Here is an 18563-nt window from a genome sequence, read left to right as displayed (position 1 = left end):
TGCCATATATATATTACCCAAATGAAGACAATTCTTCCCGTTTTTCATTGACACCTTTATTCTTGTCCAATTGCATTGAGATCAAACATTTTAGAAGGGTCAATTTCCCTTCTGCAAATCTATTTCCTCTGCTTCAGCCTTCAGCTCAGCCCTGAGCCAGTCCCAATCTCTCTCTTTTAGTGTAAAAATAAATTTTGAACTCAAGGACGCTTTTAATTAGAAGCAGGGGAACTGCCGAGACTCTCCATTGAGAGTCACATGAAGAATGGGAGCTTACAGAAAATACACACAGATTATTTTAATTGTCTGCCTCCGAAAAGGCTGGCATGGTGTATATTTTTAGCGCACCACATTTCTATATCCTTTTCAAACAGTTGCAAGTCACATCCTTTTTTTTCCAACTGATGCTTGAAGTGTTGCCCAAATACACAATTATAAAGTCAAGTAAAACTCAGTCCCTGTTTTATTATTTGGAGAGAAAAAAAAGCATACATAGGTTTTAAAAGTAATTCTAAAATAAAAACAAAAATTAAAACAGACCCAATTGACCAGAACATGAGAACCAAATTTAGGGGGAGGGAGGGGGAAGGAAAATAATCCATTTGAAAAAGAAACTGTTAAAAGGATTGAGCAAAGCCACAACAGTGATTTGGATTCGGCTGAACTTCAGCATGCAACTTTTTCCTCCTTCTCTCTCCTATTATGCTTTTTTTCCTCCCTTTTTGGAAAAATCCAATACTTAATGCGGAAGCACAGACCTGAATGTTTGCCAGAGGTATTGTGAAGTGCCAGTTTGTCCTAAATGCTCAATGAGCTGTGGGAGCCAAGGTTGCTTAGCACCCCATAGAATCGAGATCGCAAGGAAGAGAGGCTAGCTGTACTGTAGCTTTTGGAGATAGGGTGCATATGTAAATAAGGAAATTAAGGAGGACACAAGTTGGTTCCACTTCAGTGAACCTCAGTGGTTGTAGTAGCAAGTAGCTTGTGCTGATGGTGCATCTCCCTCCTTGGCCAACCTAACTGGTGAGTGAACTAGGGACCTATATGATAATAGATGTGTTGAAAAAAACTGGGCTTCGTAGAGGTGGGATAAATAAATGTTATATTCTTTTTCTCAACTTTGCACAGAGAGAGCAGGCAAATTGCCTTTACGAAAGGATGGTCTAGTACCACTGCATTGCAAACTAATGATGAGGATAAAAAAAGGAGAGTAGGATACTCTACTATAAAACAACTAAGGCCATCCTGTTTAGATTCAAAACTATGGCGAGGTCCTAGTTTCATTGACAAAACTGCAAATAACAGAGAAGAATCCATGGGGTAGAAATATTGTGTCATGTCCAAGGAGTGAAGCTTTCCACTTGCACCTGACAAAGAGCAGTTCTTTAGCATATTAAACATCCTTGAGCTTTCTTTGGGACATGCTGCTCTTCAGTAGTTCAAGAGGTGAGACTTGCCCAGAAATCAAATCAAAATGATCTTTATTGGGCTCATTTACCAGAATAAATGTGCACAGTTCCAAATAGAATCTTGGTTGTTTACCTTTGTTGCTATTTTTTGACCTTAGTGCTTCTGGAAGAGGGAAAGGCATTGGTAATAAACACCGAGTAACTTGTATAATCAGAATTTCATTAGTGATGTTCTCTGAGCTTACTTTAATGAAATTGTATCTCGAGAAACACAGATCACGGAATACTTGGAACTGAAAATTAGGGAAGAAAGCAAACAATAAGCCAGTCCAAAAAAAAAAAAAAAAAAAGGTAACATTAGTTTAAAGGTTGCTGTGAAGAACAGGAAACTGTAACAGAAAAAGTGATGAGTTTGTTACTGAGAAAGAATAAATGCTCAGTAGCAGTAAGGAGGCAAAATCTTGGACCTACAGAGCGTAAAATTTAGAGAATCTGCTCTTCTTTTTTGTGAAACTCCCTCATTATGGATATATTCCTACATTTTTCTCCCTCTTTCAACAATACACTATGGATTTTCTATCATTCTTCAAGCCAGCTTATTAATTGGTGACTTCCATTAGTTCCATCTCCTCCAAAACTCTTAGCATCATGGTGTCTCATGTACAGTTGTCTTTCCTTCTCCCCCACAGCTCCTTGATCTGTCAGTGCAAGCTTGTCCTATGATCTGACCCATGATGAAATAATTTTCTTTCTTTAGGTGTTTGCTGGAAGACTTTCTTCAATGTCCTACCTTGATATCTCTTTTAGGTGAATCCTTTAGCTGTCAGACTCAAGATAGTCTTGTGCTAATTTTGATATAAAGAGTTTCAATAAATACAGAATAGCTTATATTACCAGATCCTCACGAGTACTGTTCTCTGAGGCCCCTTAATGGTATCATACTATTTCAGGAAACAGATATTGATTTAGAGCCCAGCAATGGTATTTTCAATTAATGTCTGGGCAAACTTTCTTATTCTTTCTTTCCTTCCTTCTACTATGGTTTTCTGCAGATTCAAATGCCTACAGATAAACAAGCATATTGCCCCAAGGCCAAAACCGCAACCAACTTGAATTCTAGACAACTAGAAGAAAGAAATGTTTATATGGGAGCCCTGAGAGGAATAATTGGAGCTGGAGTTTCCAAAACACGCAACTGGTGACTATTGACATTTTAGTAATAAGATGTGGAAAATAGGATTCATATTAATTCCAGCTTTAGATTCCACTAACTTACGCATCTCCAAGAAAGTCTGTGAACGTTAACCTGAACCAAATACCTAAATTACATGCTCATGCAAAAGAGGGGAAAAAAATAAAACAAAGCTTAAATGGTAACATAAATTTTAATGAACAGTTTTCTAAAATCAAGAAAAACCTGGGTGAAATATGTGACACTAATACTTTCCAGAGATTTTTTTTGGATTTTTTTTCTCATTAGAGTAGCTATCAACCAGAAACTATATACTAAGTGCATAAGTTAGGGAAAAATTATGTTTGAATATATGAGACATTGACACCGGCAGATTTTTGACAGATTCTTCTAGTATCCCTTGTTCAGTTTTTTTCTGTCTCTTTGATCCAACAGACCAGCAGATACTTTTGGTATCTTGAAGGTAAAAAGTTCAAAATTTAGTTTGTAAAAATTCTACACAAGCATTTGTTCATATTTTATGCCTTTTTCCTAATATCTTTATTTTTAATAATTTCCCCCACATGCCTTTTAATCTGCATTTTTAATGTAGTCATTTTGGGTTTTTTTCATAATCAGAAAGCAGCAACAAAAACTTGGGGAAACATAAAAATAGAAAGATAATTACATATCAACATGTACTTTAGTATAGGAAATGCAAATTAAGCTAGAGTGTGTTAAACTATCTGTTCATTTTATTTGGTTTTAAGTCAACATTTTAAATTATTAAATTATTACATTATTTTGTAGAGAAGATGGGGAAAAACACTTGTTCAGGGATAGGCAAATCTGTTAATTTAGTAAGCTTCCTATATTTGGATTTTTAAAAACCTCATATTATTTTCTTCCCATTTCCAAAGAAATGTTATACTTCCTGTTAATTCTGCTCGAAAACAAGGTGAATATTCTTTTCAGCCAACTGTACCTTTCTCAATCAATAGATACGGATTTTCCCAACATGAAATACTATATTATTGTGTAATGAGTTCTGATAAGAAAAAAGAAGTGGCAACTATAATCAGAACATCAAGAACATTGATATGATAAGGATACAACTTGCAAGGGAGATTAGTTTATAGCAGGAATTTTGGAAGAGGGAATTGGCATACACGTTTCACATAATGTGTCGTTTACCTAGCAATATTGTGACCAATGAATAGCCAGAGAATTGCAAAGATACATTAATTTCTAAATACGGAAATTTATCTCTTAATTTCTTTTTCTTTGTAAAGGACCCAGGAAGAAAGAAGAGGGTAGAGGAGGAAAAATATTAAAATATTATGTTTATCATATTTCTGAGTTCTTTGAAGAAAAGAAGAATCTTAATGATGACATACTGTTTAGACTAAAGGCATCCCATAGTTCTAATAATGCAAATGGTTTTTCAAACTGAACCTAACTTCCAATCCTAACCAGGTTGTAGGTTCTCCTACTTCATTAGGTTCTATTACTGAAAATGTACTTTGTAGATAGCTTTGTAGGTCTTAAATATGCTCTTCCTCCTTTCTCCTCTTCCCCCATATCATTAACTATTAATTAACTATGAAAATATAGATGATACAAATGGAAGAATCAGCTACAGGTAGCGAAATATCGATGGATAAAAAATAATCTGAAATATCATAACATATTCCAATGCATCATTAGAAGCTTTTGATATTTCAGATCAATTTTTCTTATCTTTTCTTTTTCTTATCAAGAGCCTGGAAGATGATTGAGATGGTGCTTATAATTAATTGATCATAGGAAGTTACAGGTAGATCCCTAATTCCCTCTTCAGAAGAATGTCTAATTAAATTATGCCTCCCACTTTGCATGTAAAAAATAGGCTTTAATTTTAAGTGGAAACCATCCTCAGACTATATTTTATTTATAGAATTGTGTCGCATCCAAAATTGAATTTTAGAGTTCATATCATAGTTTAAAGTACATGTATAGTATTAATTTACCATTTTTAAAAACTATCTACAATCTTTCTAGCAATTTGAACTGGGTTAATCAAGCACTTTTTGCTTAAAGTTCAACCCACTTTGTTCCAAAGGCAGTACTTCAATGGGAAGCAAGAATCAGTAAAATTGAATCTAATCTCTGGATAAATATCTTTACCTACTAGTAAAAACGATATTGCAAGTGGATTGACCCATGTAATACTGACAGACAACTACAAATCTTCTTGAGAAATAGCAGTCTAAAGGAACTAAACATCTATGGTTTTCTAGTGATGCTATCCTAACCATAGTCTCAGATCAAAATACATCTATACCAAGAGAAAAGATCTTAGACATAGAAAGTCAAACAGAAAATGCCGCTTTCTCTTCTTATATAATTGCAAATAACCAAAGTTTAGTGCTGAAATCTTCCTCATGTTTTTTTAATCGTATCACAGTTCCTTCATCCAGGAGAGCTTCATCTGTAGCTCAATTTAATGCTGTCCCCTCAGCTGTCTTACAAGAGAAAAGCAGAAAACCCCCATATGAAACCGTATAGAGCCCCTGCAATATGAGTGCCATAGAAAGCATGTTCTTCAGTATTGCCAGTTCTGCAGGGACTTTCACTAGTTGATTACCGCAATTTTTAAAAAATACAGGGCACTCTGATTTTTATTTGCACTATCTGTTGAATAATTGAGGTGATTTTATTTGTGTAAAATAATAAAAAATTTGCTACATTATGTGTAAGCTTTGTACACAAATGACTACCAATAGTTCTTGTCATTAGGTGATAGTTTTATGCTGTTCACTTTATTGAATGAAATTTTGTTAGTCAATGACTGAATTAACAGCAATAGCACTTAGACTTATATACCACTCCACAGTGCCTTACAGCCAGGGGTGGGATTCACATTTTTTAACAACCGGTTCTGTGGGCATGGCTTAGTTGGTGGGCATGGCTTGGTGGTCATGTTACTGGCTGGGCATGGCCAACTTAACATCACTCACATTGAGGCACATATCTCCTCATGACACGCATGGCCTCTCGTGACTGTGGGGAGGCTGCAACAGTCATAAGTGTGAAAAACAGTCATAAGTCACTTTTTTCAGTGCCACTGTAACTTTGAATGGTCACTCCACACAAGCAAAGTACCAGCAAAGGAGGGGGAAAAAACTCCAGAGATGTTCCTGAGACAGGAAGTCTAGTCCTGCCAAGAATGCAATAAGGGTTAATGGAGAGGCAGTTTCTGTAAGCAACACCAGAATGTCTCCTTCCTGCCTTCCTTACAGGATTAGGCCAGTAATTTCTTCTAACAACCGGTTCTCCGAACTGCTTAGAATGTTAACAACCGGTTCTAGCAAATAGGTGTGAACTGGTAGAATCCCATCCCTGCTTACAGCCCTCTCTAAACAGTTTACAGACTCAGCATATTGCTCCCCCCAACAATCTGGGTCCTTATTTTATTGACCTTGGAAGGATGGAAGGCTGAGTCAACCTCGGGCTGGTCTTTTCTAATAAAATACATATAGAATCCTTGCAGCCATTAACATATAATAAATCTCCACTTTTATTGTTAAATCCAATCAGATATTACAGTGTTCATACCTTATCTATTTCAGTAAGTCCAATCAGGTGAAAGCAATGACCTTACAGTGGCCTTGAATCTGTTCTCTGAAGGAACCTTTCAAAGCACACCTTCTGTCAAATCCGTGACCAAATACCAACTGCTGCTCCTGCTGTTCCTGCTATAGGATCTGGTTTCATCTGCATGGATTAAATGTCATTGGAAGATGTTCCACTGTGGATGACAACACCTTGCATGATATTCAAAACGTTTAGAGCAACCTTTTGTGCAGAGCTCTTTATGTCTGTCTCCAATTTTTTTAAAATAATTTCATATTGACATAGCAAGGCATTGAGGCTGTGATCCAAATGTCATTTTGCTCCTACCAAACATAAACACAAACTATCAATGTTTCTAAAGTGTCACTAGTGCACATTGATCTCTTTTTAAAACAGGGAAAATTAGACAAAGGTTTTGTGATCAAGAGGGGAAAAAGAGGTTTTCTAATAAGACTTTTTCTGAGATCACCTATTATTGTGACTGTTGTCATCAAAATATACTACTATTTGATGATTATATGTTATCAAAATATATTCTCATTTCCTCCTCTCTATCCATCTTATACTGGAATTCCCCACTAAGGTGCTCACATGGGTGGAAAGGAAAACTTATAAGGTAGGCATTTGTGAGCATATGAGAGCCAGGGAAAACCACTTGCATTTTCTACAAATTTATCAATGTGATAGTATACATTTGTATGTGCTCCCATATCTTTAATGTAAACTGTGGTGATATTCAGCTGGAGAGTACAGCTGGAGTATTTAATACATATTAAAATGGCACAAAATTAAAATGGGTCCTCGACAAAGTATCTATCACATTGTGTCCGAATGTCCATCAAGTGCTTACGCCGACCCAATGTCAGATTTTTTTCAACATAGACTACCCTGTCGTTGAATGGCTGGGTGGACCGGACATTAACATTTGAACCACTAAAAGTCCATGTATTTGCCATATGCTAAATAAATAAATAAAAATGGCACAAGATGAGAAAGTTGTTTTAGGTTTTCCTAAAATTTGACAAATATTGTAAACTGATGGGATTCAGATGCCTGCCCAGATTTCCCAGGAAAAAGGACTTAGGATCAAAGCAGAAACCTACTTTAGCTACTCATGTCCTAATTGCAGTGAAAAGGGCACTGTTCTAATTATTAGGAAACAGCCTGTATAATGTTACCCATGGAATTCCATGATACAACCACAGACAGTATGTTATAGGCACTGGAAACAAAATATCACAAAGCTGAGAAAGATAATATGCTAAAAAAAACTGGATCTCTTTCCCTTATTTAAAATTATGCCAAACTAGGAATATTTTCATTCATAAAAAGGATAACTATAGGGAAAAACTGAAGCTTTTATATGTTGGTATGGTATATTCTTAATAAGCAGACAGATCCCCCGCCCCACAGTGTTAGAAGTTTGGATTTTCCAGAAATACACAAAATCAAATTTGTATGTAGTCTACAAAGATGTTTGGAGCAAGGTTTATTACCAAAAAAAAAAGAAAGAAGGGGGAGACAAAGGGTGGGGGAAGAGAAGGGTGTTGAAATATTTGGAGCCACCATGTTTTTAAGTGGTGACAATGCAGTAACTAGAAGATTGTTTCCATTCATAGCCAGATGAAAGTCAGATGGTTCAAATGGTTATTATTTGATTGGTTTATTCATGGCTTCTCTGGTTGCAGCTCTCAAACTGTATGAGCATCAGTGTCCTTAGGAAAATTTTTCCAAAACTGAATGTAATGCTATATTCCAAGACAATTAACAGCAGAAGGAAACAGTGGACTTCCAGGAAGGAAAATTAAGATTAAGCATGAAGAGAAACTTTGCTGATAAAAAGCTTAGCCAGAGCAACATTAACAGGGGAAGTTGTGAAGATGGAACACATATGCAAAAGGATCTTTAGATAAGGGTGGAGACTGCATTCTTTTAAGGCTAATATTTCAAGGACATTTGCTAGTGACGAACCTCACAAATTCTTCTTCCTTTCTTTAAAATCATCATACCCTCTTTTCCATTTCCTTTCTTCAGATAGCTTTTATGAAAGATGATTAAGAACTGCCAAAAGTTAAGATAATTAATGTGTAATGCATTTTCCCAACTCTATTATCTATGGCTGACTAAGGCACACTTCTACCATTATCTTCATAGGTTAGTTATCTATTTGGTGAATACAATTGTGTGAAGAATCTCCTAGGTACATTGTATGGGGAAATATATAGTATGTACATAATGAGTGGCTTTATGGAGCAAATATCATGAGCTCTTTCTTTAACTATAAATATTCATTAAGCTGGGAATTAACTGAAAAACTTCATAGCATTGCTCTGTTAAAGTAGTTTACGGTAAGAATCAAATTAAAGATAATTTACTAAACCAAGCAAGGAGGATAAAAAAAAAACAGCAAGGAAACCCTATAATTCTTAACTCCCCAATCTTTCCCAATAAATGCTACTAAATATTCTCCCAATGAAAGAACTAAAAATTAAAAATTGACATCCACTATTTTAAGGCTGTCTTTGCATTAATCAAATGGTGTTTTCTGACAACTGCTAAGAACATGGATGGGATGAGCTGGATCAAAAGTTTCAAAATTCTAAATTTATTAGAAGAGGAAAGGGTGGGAGATCATCTACTCTTAAAAGAATTAAACTACTCTTACTGGTATCTAAATAAGCTACCAGAAAAAAGAATTCCCGTTAAAGAAGAATCCCATGCAAAAATTCTACACCAGCTTCAAAGTACTTCTGGGGGTGTAGGGAATGGAAATGATAGTGGAGTACTCAGAGTATAAAACTTCTTTGAATTGGTGCATTTAGTTTCACAGATAATTATATTAATCAGAAAATTCCAAGTATTATTTAGGGTTTTGGCAGCAGAAATTTTCTTTTCCTGTAAAAATGGAGTAACACTCTCTTCATACCCTGAAAATTATTGGGAAGAAGTGCTTCAGAACTTTGAAACACAGCTTTTCTGTTATTCATTAAAGCAACCTGTCTTTTTAAGATCTTACATGTGACCCTGAAAAATAGTTGTGGCTGCTTTAAGAGTCATATTAACATTAGTGAGTCAACTTCTTAAAGCAAGCAATGACTTTTTAAAGATTTTCTCGGAGCCTGTATGAGGTTCTTCAAAGAATATAAGACTCATCTTGAAGCTGACTGGACATGAGATAGCAGTAACTACTTTCAATACACTGCATCCTACTTGCAATCTATCCTGCATTCAACAAAATAAAACAAAAGAGACAAGGGTTTATAATCTCCTTCAGAAGGCATTTTGAAGATTAAAATCACTTGTCTTTATGCCAACTGCCATGCATTTTGAGAAAGATCACACAGAAGTGTCTCATCTAGTGCAGTTACCTAAGGTCTGAGAATGTAGGAAAGATTATTGTGACTGCCTAGCTTATTGCATGTTGTCTTGATCTCAGCCTCTCTTAGGTGGGTAGATTCAGACAATATTGACTATATTGTTACATCATTCACTGATATTTCCAGACTTAAATAAAACTATGGAATGTTTACAACTAGATTTAGACAGAGTCAATTCTTGCACTTGTTGTAAGGTCAAGAAGCCACACAGACATAGTCAACTATTGTCCAAATAGAAAAAAACCTAGTTTGGGAGGTCAGACCTGTATCAATTATACATATTCTTGAAGGAGACTTATCTCAGTCTAGGTCAAACCCGCCATGTCACATAGCTGTCATGTGACATTTCATGATGTTTTTCCCATTTGAGGAGCTGGGGTGGGCGTGGCCTGCATGTATCTGGCATGTGGGCCACTAGTTTGATACCCCTGGTCTAGGTTGTAGCCTCATTTAGGTGCACTGCCAGTCATTTTCACCCTCCTATATAACCAGATAAAAAAAGGGGGGATATGGCTTAATTGATCCTTTTTTTAAAAAACCTCTTGGTAACTTTTGGTACTATTGCCTATACACTATTCTTGGCCCACCTTGGTGAGCCAAGGTTGCAGTGATTCTGCTTCCTGAGGGCAGCCTCAGAGATTAATACTGAATTATTGTGTTCTGGACCTTGGTGCTATGTTGTATGGAGATGTTAATATTGTTTCATATTTTGTATAATATTGTATATATTGCATAAAACAGGACATCATATATATTACATTGATAGCAGAGTTGGGCCAGAAGATAAAGTATCATTACATAGGAAAATGGAGAGACATCTTCACATCTCGCTGTTTGATTTCTCAGAGACTCTTCCCATCTTGTTTAAAATCTTTATGAACTGTTGCCTTCTGGAAAAAGATACAGAACAATTAAAACTTGGACCACACATTTTTGAATAGTTTTTTATCCCAGAGCTATAATTGCACTTAACAATGAACTTAAATACCATCCGTGAGCTGTTGGACAGCATTACTTGGTCTGTTGTGTGGATGCTTGTGTGTTTTTAGGAGGCGGGAATTTTGACAAGTGGGGAGGTGTTTGGGGATAGTCATGTGCATGTGCACGTTGAGTCTGGTCTCTGGGTGTTATTTGAATTTTGTTGTATTATACTGTGTATATATGTACAATGACAATAAAGAATTCAAATATAAAGATAGGAAATATTTATTATATATATTTCCTGTTTCCATCCAAAATACTGCTTAGTAGGTAGCTGTCGATCTAACTTTTGACTGATCAGAACCATATACGTCTAATATGCTTGAAGTTCAATTTATCAGCAATCCTGAGAACCCTAAGTCTCAATTCATCTGACCCTTGAGTTTTTAAACTCGTTTAAAGTAAATAGTTATTTCATAAATGTCTTCCATACTGGTTAATATCAAGCTTCTTGTACCTTCCTCAACTCTCTGAAGAAGAAAGTTGTTAGTAAGACAAGTCAGGAATTTCCTATTTAACAGAGTTTATCTCTCACAGATGGTAAAGTAATTAAAGTTCCCCATCAGTGAAAACATCATGTTCTTTGAAAGATCTTCAGTTTACTTTTGGAAAATATTATTCACATTTATTCCATGGTTGAACAAACAATAGTTTGCATTCCTCCTTTACTAGTTTTTGTTATTGTGAACCACCCAGTGCTCTAAAATGGGCAGCCATAAAAAACTGAAACTAACTTGGATACTCTCTATGGCATCACTAAGCTTGTTCCTTGGGATTTTTGAGCTGGTGTGGAGAGTTTGGGTGAAGAGTACACCTTCTTTTCCCCTACTATTACTTCTGCTCCTTTTGAACAAAACGAGTTCTTCAATTAATATTCTTTATTCACAGGAGTTACTCCACCAAGTTTCTCACATCTTATTTGCCTTTCTCTACTAAGAGTCCAAACTCAACTTGTATTTGTCTCATAATCTGAGCATTATAGGATGGACAACAAAGACCACAAACTTTATAAGGCCCACATTTTTTTACTTTTTTACTGAGTAGCTAATAGACCCCATTACTGCAATACCTTTCTTCTTTAGACAGTATAGAAAACCAGACCACTTAATATGATCAACATTCACTTGCTTGTATTATAATAGTTGTGTAAAAAACAGCCATTTTTCATTGAAGGCCAGTCTTTCTTCCAGGATTACTTTTGGAGACATAAATCTTAAAAAGATGTAAAATATTTATTATTATGGGTTTTCAAAAGCTGGTTTATGTATTCTTATAAATATTAATCATTCTTTTGGATATATAAAAGATATCTAAATGGGATATTCAGGTTACCAAGGCACTGTACTTTAGTAATGATCTTAAATTGAATTATAGTGAGTTATATTATTCATGTTTATAATAATAAATACTGTATTATTTTGCATCCTACCAAGCTATAGGTATATGACAAATAAAATTACTATTTTATTTGCCTATCATTGGTTGGTAGAGATGAATCAGAGCATGTACCTATGGGGTCCAGCAATCCATTTTTAGGAGTAAATACTCCTAAAATAAATAAAAAGATTCCCAACCAGATATAGGTAATTCTGCTAAATGCTTATTTGATGGAGCAGTATTAACAGCAAAATATCCAGTTGCCTTTTTTCTCCTGTCCTAACAGCACATGTTAATGTGCTCTTATCCATGCTAAGATATCCAACTTATCGGTCTAGCTGTGAACTTCATTATCTGTATCACTTCTGAAAACCAAACTTTTCCTGACTGGAAAGTAATAGTGACATTAAGCAACTGAACCAACAGTACATTTCATCAGACCATCTCATAGGAGAAATAGGGTCTCAACTGAATTGTCTGAAATCTTTCTTGGAACCCGGCCTTACCCAGGTTATTCTATCATCCTTTAGTTTCCATCAGTTTCTGGAAGCCGACAATAATGGGCTTCCGACCCTTTAGATAAGATGTGCCATGACAATACTATGTTTTGCTGCTCATATCTCAAATGATTTTTCCTCTCTCTCATTAGGGTACATGTTGAAGTTGTTCTACCCTCTTCCACATTCTGAGTTCATTGAGGAGCGATATGTGAGCGGCCTATATCTATAGTACTATAGTACTCTATATCTAGAGTATTATAGTACTCAAGTAGTACTTGAGTGACAAACGTCATGGAGCCTACCCATCATGGTCATAGCTCATGATGGTCATAAATGCATCCTAGTTAGATTGCCCAAAATGTGGTCATGAGACAACCAGCAGAACTTTGAATTTGGGTTGATAAGTAGTTTCCAAGTGAAAGAATGTTATTCTTGGCACTATTTCATTTTCAACAACTTTGTGAGTGCTGCAGGTAAGGTGATTTCTATCCAGAACACGGGTGCTGAAGAACTGGCTAAAGGCAGTCTTCATTGTAAGAGATGGAATGGATCTCTTGCCAGATGCCAGAGTTGGCCTTCTGCTGGGAATACATCTCCTAGTTGTTTTCCTCTGAATCCACACCTGTGAGAAATGTTACATTCTAGCCACTAAGAAGATTTTCAGTTATACAATACAAATCACATTTTTATTTATATGAGATAGTTCTTGAAAATGCAATGAATGAAAGTGGGAAGGGGTGCTTAAAGCCACAGCTACATCAAGTCTATGAATATTTCCAATAACTGCATTCCAGAAGTATTTTTGGAACCACAAATGTTATGCTGTTGTTGTTTTAATGAAGGCCACATTCAGAGGATATGTCACCATATGTCACATTCGTTTTTGTCCCAGAAAAGAAAAGGAAAGTATGCTAAATTTTTAAGTGTTTTGGAAAAGTGTATTCGCACAGCTGACATTATTGTTCATATGGCTAAGGAATTCTTGATCTTTAACACATCCTGAATGAGATGGACTACACTCCATGGAGCAGATATTTCACAATGAAAAGCTAGAGTGTGGGAGAGCATTCATTGTTTTACCAACCTTTTTGGTAACTCTAAATTTGTAATCACTGCTTGTAAAAGTTATGTGTGCAAGGAACATAACACAGGGGGTGGCTGGGGTGGGGTGAGGAGGAAAAAAATATGAATGTATCACTGAAGTAGGAAACTTTATGTCTAACAACTGTTTTGAGTTCAAGTTTACATCTTTCTCACCACATGAATTCTTAGGACAGATAGATAACTTTCTCTTGCTACTAAAAAATAAAATAAAGTAAAGGTAAAGTAGTACAGAAAATAGATGATACTAGAAAGGTACAGGGCTGAAGTAAAAGAACTGATTATACTACTTCAGACTACAAGTTATATAACTAGGTAGAAGCAACAAAATTCTTCACAAAAATATACTTAATGTCTATGGGAAAAAAACATGGAAATGATGCACAAACCTCTCAACATTTTCTATCGTATTTGTGAATAGATAAATTGGAGAAAAGATATTAACTTAATTTGTTTTTGCTATGTATTATAGCAATCAGATTGCACTTAGTATATTGGGTGAAACACAATGGCTCACCCTCATTTTTCTAAGTATCAAGGATACCTTTTATTGTAATCTATATGTTAAGACTTAAAATAAACCCAAGAGTTCCTTATGTGAGTCTTCTATTACCAAAGCCAGAGATCAAGTGAAACCATAAATTAATTTTGGGTGAACAGCCACAAAAGAACAGCAGTCATACTATTGTCTAAAATATGCATACGTGCGTTGGTTTTAAAATTTAAACAATAGGTATTTTTGCTTTGTAGATATTTGAGGGAAATCCAATACTTTTATGAGAGATTTAGACAGAGTTTTCATTGGAGGTGTGAAAAACATGAAATGCTGACTGAGGTAAAATACATTTCAGTAGGTGGCAGCACCTGTATGAACTTTTCTAGGTTTAGAAGGGAAGCTAGGTTGGACCTGTTTTGTACCTATTTATTTGACAATATTTGCAGACCTCTCAACCAATTAAGAATCTGGGAGATGAACAACAAAGCATAAATAAAACTCCATCGGAATAGTAAAAACCATGACATTCATACATATAAACAGTGGGTACCTACAAATAATTTGGTCTAAGGGTACATTGAAAGCATTGCTTTTTCATTACTTTGCAAAAGGCAAGGAGATAGGGAAAGCCACTTCCATCATCTAGAGGTTTCAATGGAAAATGTTTGCTGTTTAGACCACTCTCCACATACTTCTCAATGGGAGGGATGTTTAACACCTGAAATCTCTAGATTTCACTCTGTCATATGGTTGACAGTAAGGCTGTCAACTAGACTGGGGAGTTGGAAATACATCCCAGAGGAGTCCATACAGTTGCCAGGATAATGACCTGATTGTATCCACAGAATTGTTGTCAAGCACAGGTTGAAGGATACTTTGAACATGACCATTGACTCAGAATCTCAGTCAGTTAACATAACAGGTTAAAGATAAGATAAAATAAGATCAAGAGGGGCAGAAGATGAATAAATCACTATCACCAGAAAAAGGTGTTCCATTGAAAACTGTATATTGAGTTAAGGGTGCAACATAAAAACAAATCTATTTTTTGTTTCAAAAAAGTTAATAAGGATTCCACATATGGCTTCAAAAATGTAACTGGGGCCCAATTGAAAATCTCAAGCTTTTGCTCTTTTTCTTCCCCTTCAGGTTATAAATGAAAAGAGAGGGACAGATCAACAGATGAATGAACGTGACTCCTAAACCAATTTCACAATACCGACTTGAAGCATGATGGAGCACACCGATAAACTTATCAGCATGGAAGCAAATAAACTCAAACATTCACAGAGTTACCAGGAAACTACATCAGTGGGGATTAAAAGAATGCAAAAGCGATTCCTTCAGAAAGATGGAAGTTGCAATGTTTACTTCAAACATATCTTCGGGGAGTGGGAGAGCTATGTGGCTGATATTTTCACCACACTGGTAGATATCAAGTGGCGCCATATGTTTGTGATCTTTTCCTTATCTTATATCCTATCCTGGTTATTGTTTGGCTTAGTGTTTTGGCTCATTGCACTCCAGCATGGAGACTTGTTGCCAGAAGAAGAAGTCACCCCCTGTGTGGAAAATGTCAATAGTTTCACAGGGGCCTTCTTATTCTCTCTGGAAACCCAAACCACCATAGGCTATGGATCTCGCTGTGTGACCGATGAGTGTTCTGCAGCAATCCTGACAGTTGTCCTACAATCTGTGTTAGGCTGTATCATTGACACATTCATTATTGGAGCTGCCTTAGCAAAAATGGCCACTGCCCGAAAGCGAGCTCAGACCATCCGCTTTAGCTACTATGCAACAGTAGGCTTACGAGATGGTAAACTCTGTCTGATGTGGCGAATAGGTGATTTCCGACCTAATCATATGGTAGAAGGAACCGTAAGAGCTCAGCTCTTGAGGTATGTGGAAGACAGGGTGGGCAGGATGATATTGGAGTACAAAGACTTAAAACTGCTAAATGATCAGATTATTCTTGCCACTCCAGTGACCATTGTCCATGAAATTAACCAGGATAGTCCACTGTACGATTTTGACAGGAAAACTCTGGCTAAGGACAATTTTGAGATTCTGGTTACGTTCGTTTACACTGGAGATTCAACAGGAACATCACATCAGTCAAGGAGTTCCTATGTGCCTAGAGAAATCCTTTGGGGACACAGATTCAATGATGTTCTGCAACTGAAGAAAAAATACTACAAAGTCAACTGCCTGCAATTTGAAGAAACCACTGAGGTTTACGCTCCTTACTGTAGCGCCAAGCATTTGGATAAAAAGGAACTAGAATACACAAGTTGTGATAAGACAACAAATGGAGAACCAGAAATTTCCTCTTCTTCCTCCTCTTCCTCTTCCTCATGCTCCTCGGGAATCAGAATCAGATCGTTTAGTGCTGATGCTTTAATTATTCATTCTGAGGTTTCTGGAGAGTCAGTCAAAATTTCCAGTCCAGTAAATACAATGGAGCTGCCATATGACAGAGCTCTAGCAACATTAAGCAGAATTTCAATGGAATCCCAGATTTAGCAATCAATGACTTTTGCAGAGCTGTACAACTAACTATAACAGCTATCAAATGCACAATGTTCACTTAAATATTAGTGCTCTCATCCTCAAATGAAGGAAGAGATTTACTGACAAACTGTTAAGATTGCACTCTGACATTCCTTTTAATATATAACTAGCTGTTAACAGTTGTCTTTCACAAATTATTACATTCTGCATAGTGACACTGAAAATTATTTATTGAAAATTCAAATCTGTTATCACTGAATTCGTAAAGAGATAATTATTTGAAATATTAATCACAACCTAAAATTTAGACATATTTTGGGATTGATCCAGGTTATATAATTTTTGGAGATTGACAAGATAGTTTCAAAATTGGTTATTTGCATCTTGCAGCACAATTAATCCTAATCTTTGTTTCTTTGTAAATTGATAGACTTTTCTTCAATGTATGCATTTTCTTTTCTTTAAAATTATAAATAAAAAAATAACTTTTTTGGAAATGAACATACTAAGGTCATGTATAAACTATGAGGAGAAAATACTGATTCCACAGAAAAATTAAAAGAAGTAACTAATTTTGCCAAAAGCACCTTATTTATTGCACTTTATATGAATAACTTAACTATTACTGATCTGATGTGGTGATATAAGGTCAAATATATTCAAGTCTACATTTGTAGTATTTTCAAACAGCAGTTTTTAAATCATTTAATATTTCTATGCAGAAAATGTTGTTTCTGCCTGTCTAAGGAAAACATAATTTTATACTGTACAGTAACGCTAAGCCTGATTTTTAAAATTAATATATAAACATTTTCTCCTCAATAGTTGAGACCATCTATTATTTTACTTTTCATTTTTAAGCACTTAATTAAATCAGGGCATTTTGATTTCTTTTTCTATTTTGCAACCTCAGCAAGTGATCTGTAAACTAGACAAACCAGTTCTTTTAAGCATAAGTTGATGGCTCTTAATTCCCATTACAAGCATCCTTAAACTTGCTCTTGAAAACCTGGCTTCTGACAAGCCCTCATCGGTTAACTAGTTTGCTGAGGAACTAAAACATACTTATCTAGCTACAACTGTGTATATTCCAATCAGTATCTCACCAATTTTGGGGGGCAAACATCATATGTGGTGTTGGAGGCATATGAGAAGAATTGTTTATGAGTATCCTTCCCTTAAAAGTGTTAAACTGTAGGTGGAAAACTGAAAATGTGGAGCACTGATACCAGTGGTGGGATTCAAATCTTTTTACTACCGGTTCTGTGGGCGTGGCTTGGTGGGCACGGCAGGGGAAGGATATTGTAAAATCTCCAGTCAGAGGTGGTATTTGCCAGTTTTCCGAACTACTCAAAATTTCTGCTACCGGTTCTCCAGAACTGGTCAGAACCTGCTGAATACCACCTCTGACTGATACCCTTTGCAGGAGTTAGGGGTTTTATTTTCTTTTAAATGAAAATAATAGCTATTATGAAATGAGAAAAAAAATAAGCACAAATTTATTCTTAGAAGATCAGTTTCTCTGAATATATTGATGGAATAGAGCTTTTGAATAAAATAGACATATTAATGGGTTTGTTGTATCTATTTTATTATTTCTTAGTTACAAAGAAAAAACCCTGAAACATTATTAATCTATTATAGGACAGCATGATCTTAGGGGACTGTATAAAAATGGGACTTGTGGGATATACAGTAAAGGATTTACGGTTTGCCTTTATCTGATATAAACAGAAGGAGTGTACAGTGTGTACACAATGCCTAAAATCACTTGGGAAGAGCATTATCTATAGTTAATAGAAAAATATAAATTAAATGGTGGCTTTAGTATCCTTACATAAAGAACTTCATACTTCTTTAATGCAGGAAAACACACAAACCAACATCACATTTCAAGGCAGAGTTGGGAAAGATAAAGGTGAAAGAGTCATTTAGGTGAGATGAATGATGTAGAAATGGAATGAATGAATGAGTGGCTGCTATGCCATTAGCTGTGCAAATGATTTCCAAAATTCGGCAAGATAT

General features: G+C 35.7%; 1 protein-coding gene across 2 annotated transcripts in view; it reads left to right on the top strand.

Annotated features, from left to right (window-relative positions):
• KCNJ16 (potassium inwardly rectifying channel subfamily J member 16) overlaps nt 1–18112 on the top strand; it is a 39620-nt gene extending 21508 nt beyond the window's left edge. Inside the window, exons 1-2 of one of the 2 annotated variants that reach the window (XM_087925023.1) lie at nt 2481–2607; nt 15177–18112. In XM_087925023.1, coding sequence (XP_087781149.1) covers nt 15258–16550 — 1293 coding nt within the window. In that variant the 5' untranslated portion in view covers nt 2481–2607; nt 15177–15257 and the 3' untranslated portion in view covers nt 16551–18112. Of the gene's footprint in view, nt 1–2480; nt 2608–15176 lie in introns of those variants that run through there. The other variant, XM_087925022.1, reaches the window with a different exon arrangement.
• Nucleotides 18113–18563: the final 451 nt, after the last annotated feature.

This window comes from Pseudonaja textilis, chromosome 2 (genome assembly GCF_049901715.1).
Source record: "Pseudonaja textilis isolate UNSWEBS1 chromosome 2, rPseTex1.2, whole genome shotgun sequence".
Lineage (NCBI taxonomy): Eukaryota > Metazoa > Chordata > Lepidosauria > Squamata > Elapidae > Pseudonaja > Pseudonaja textilis.
The sequence above is the reverse complement of the archived record's forward strand: the minus strand, read 5'-3'. Positions and strand labels throughout refer to the sequence as shown.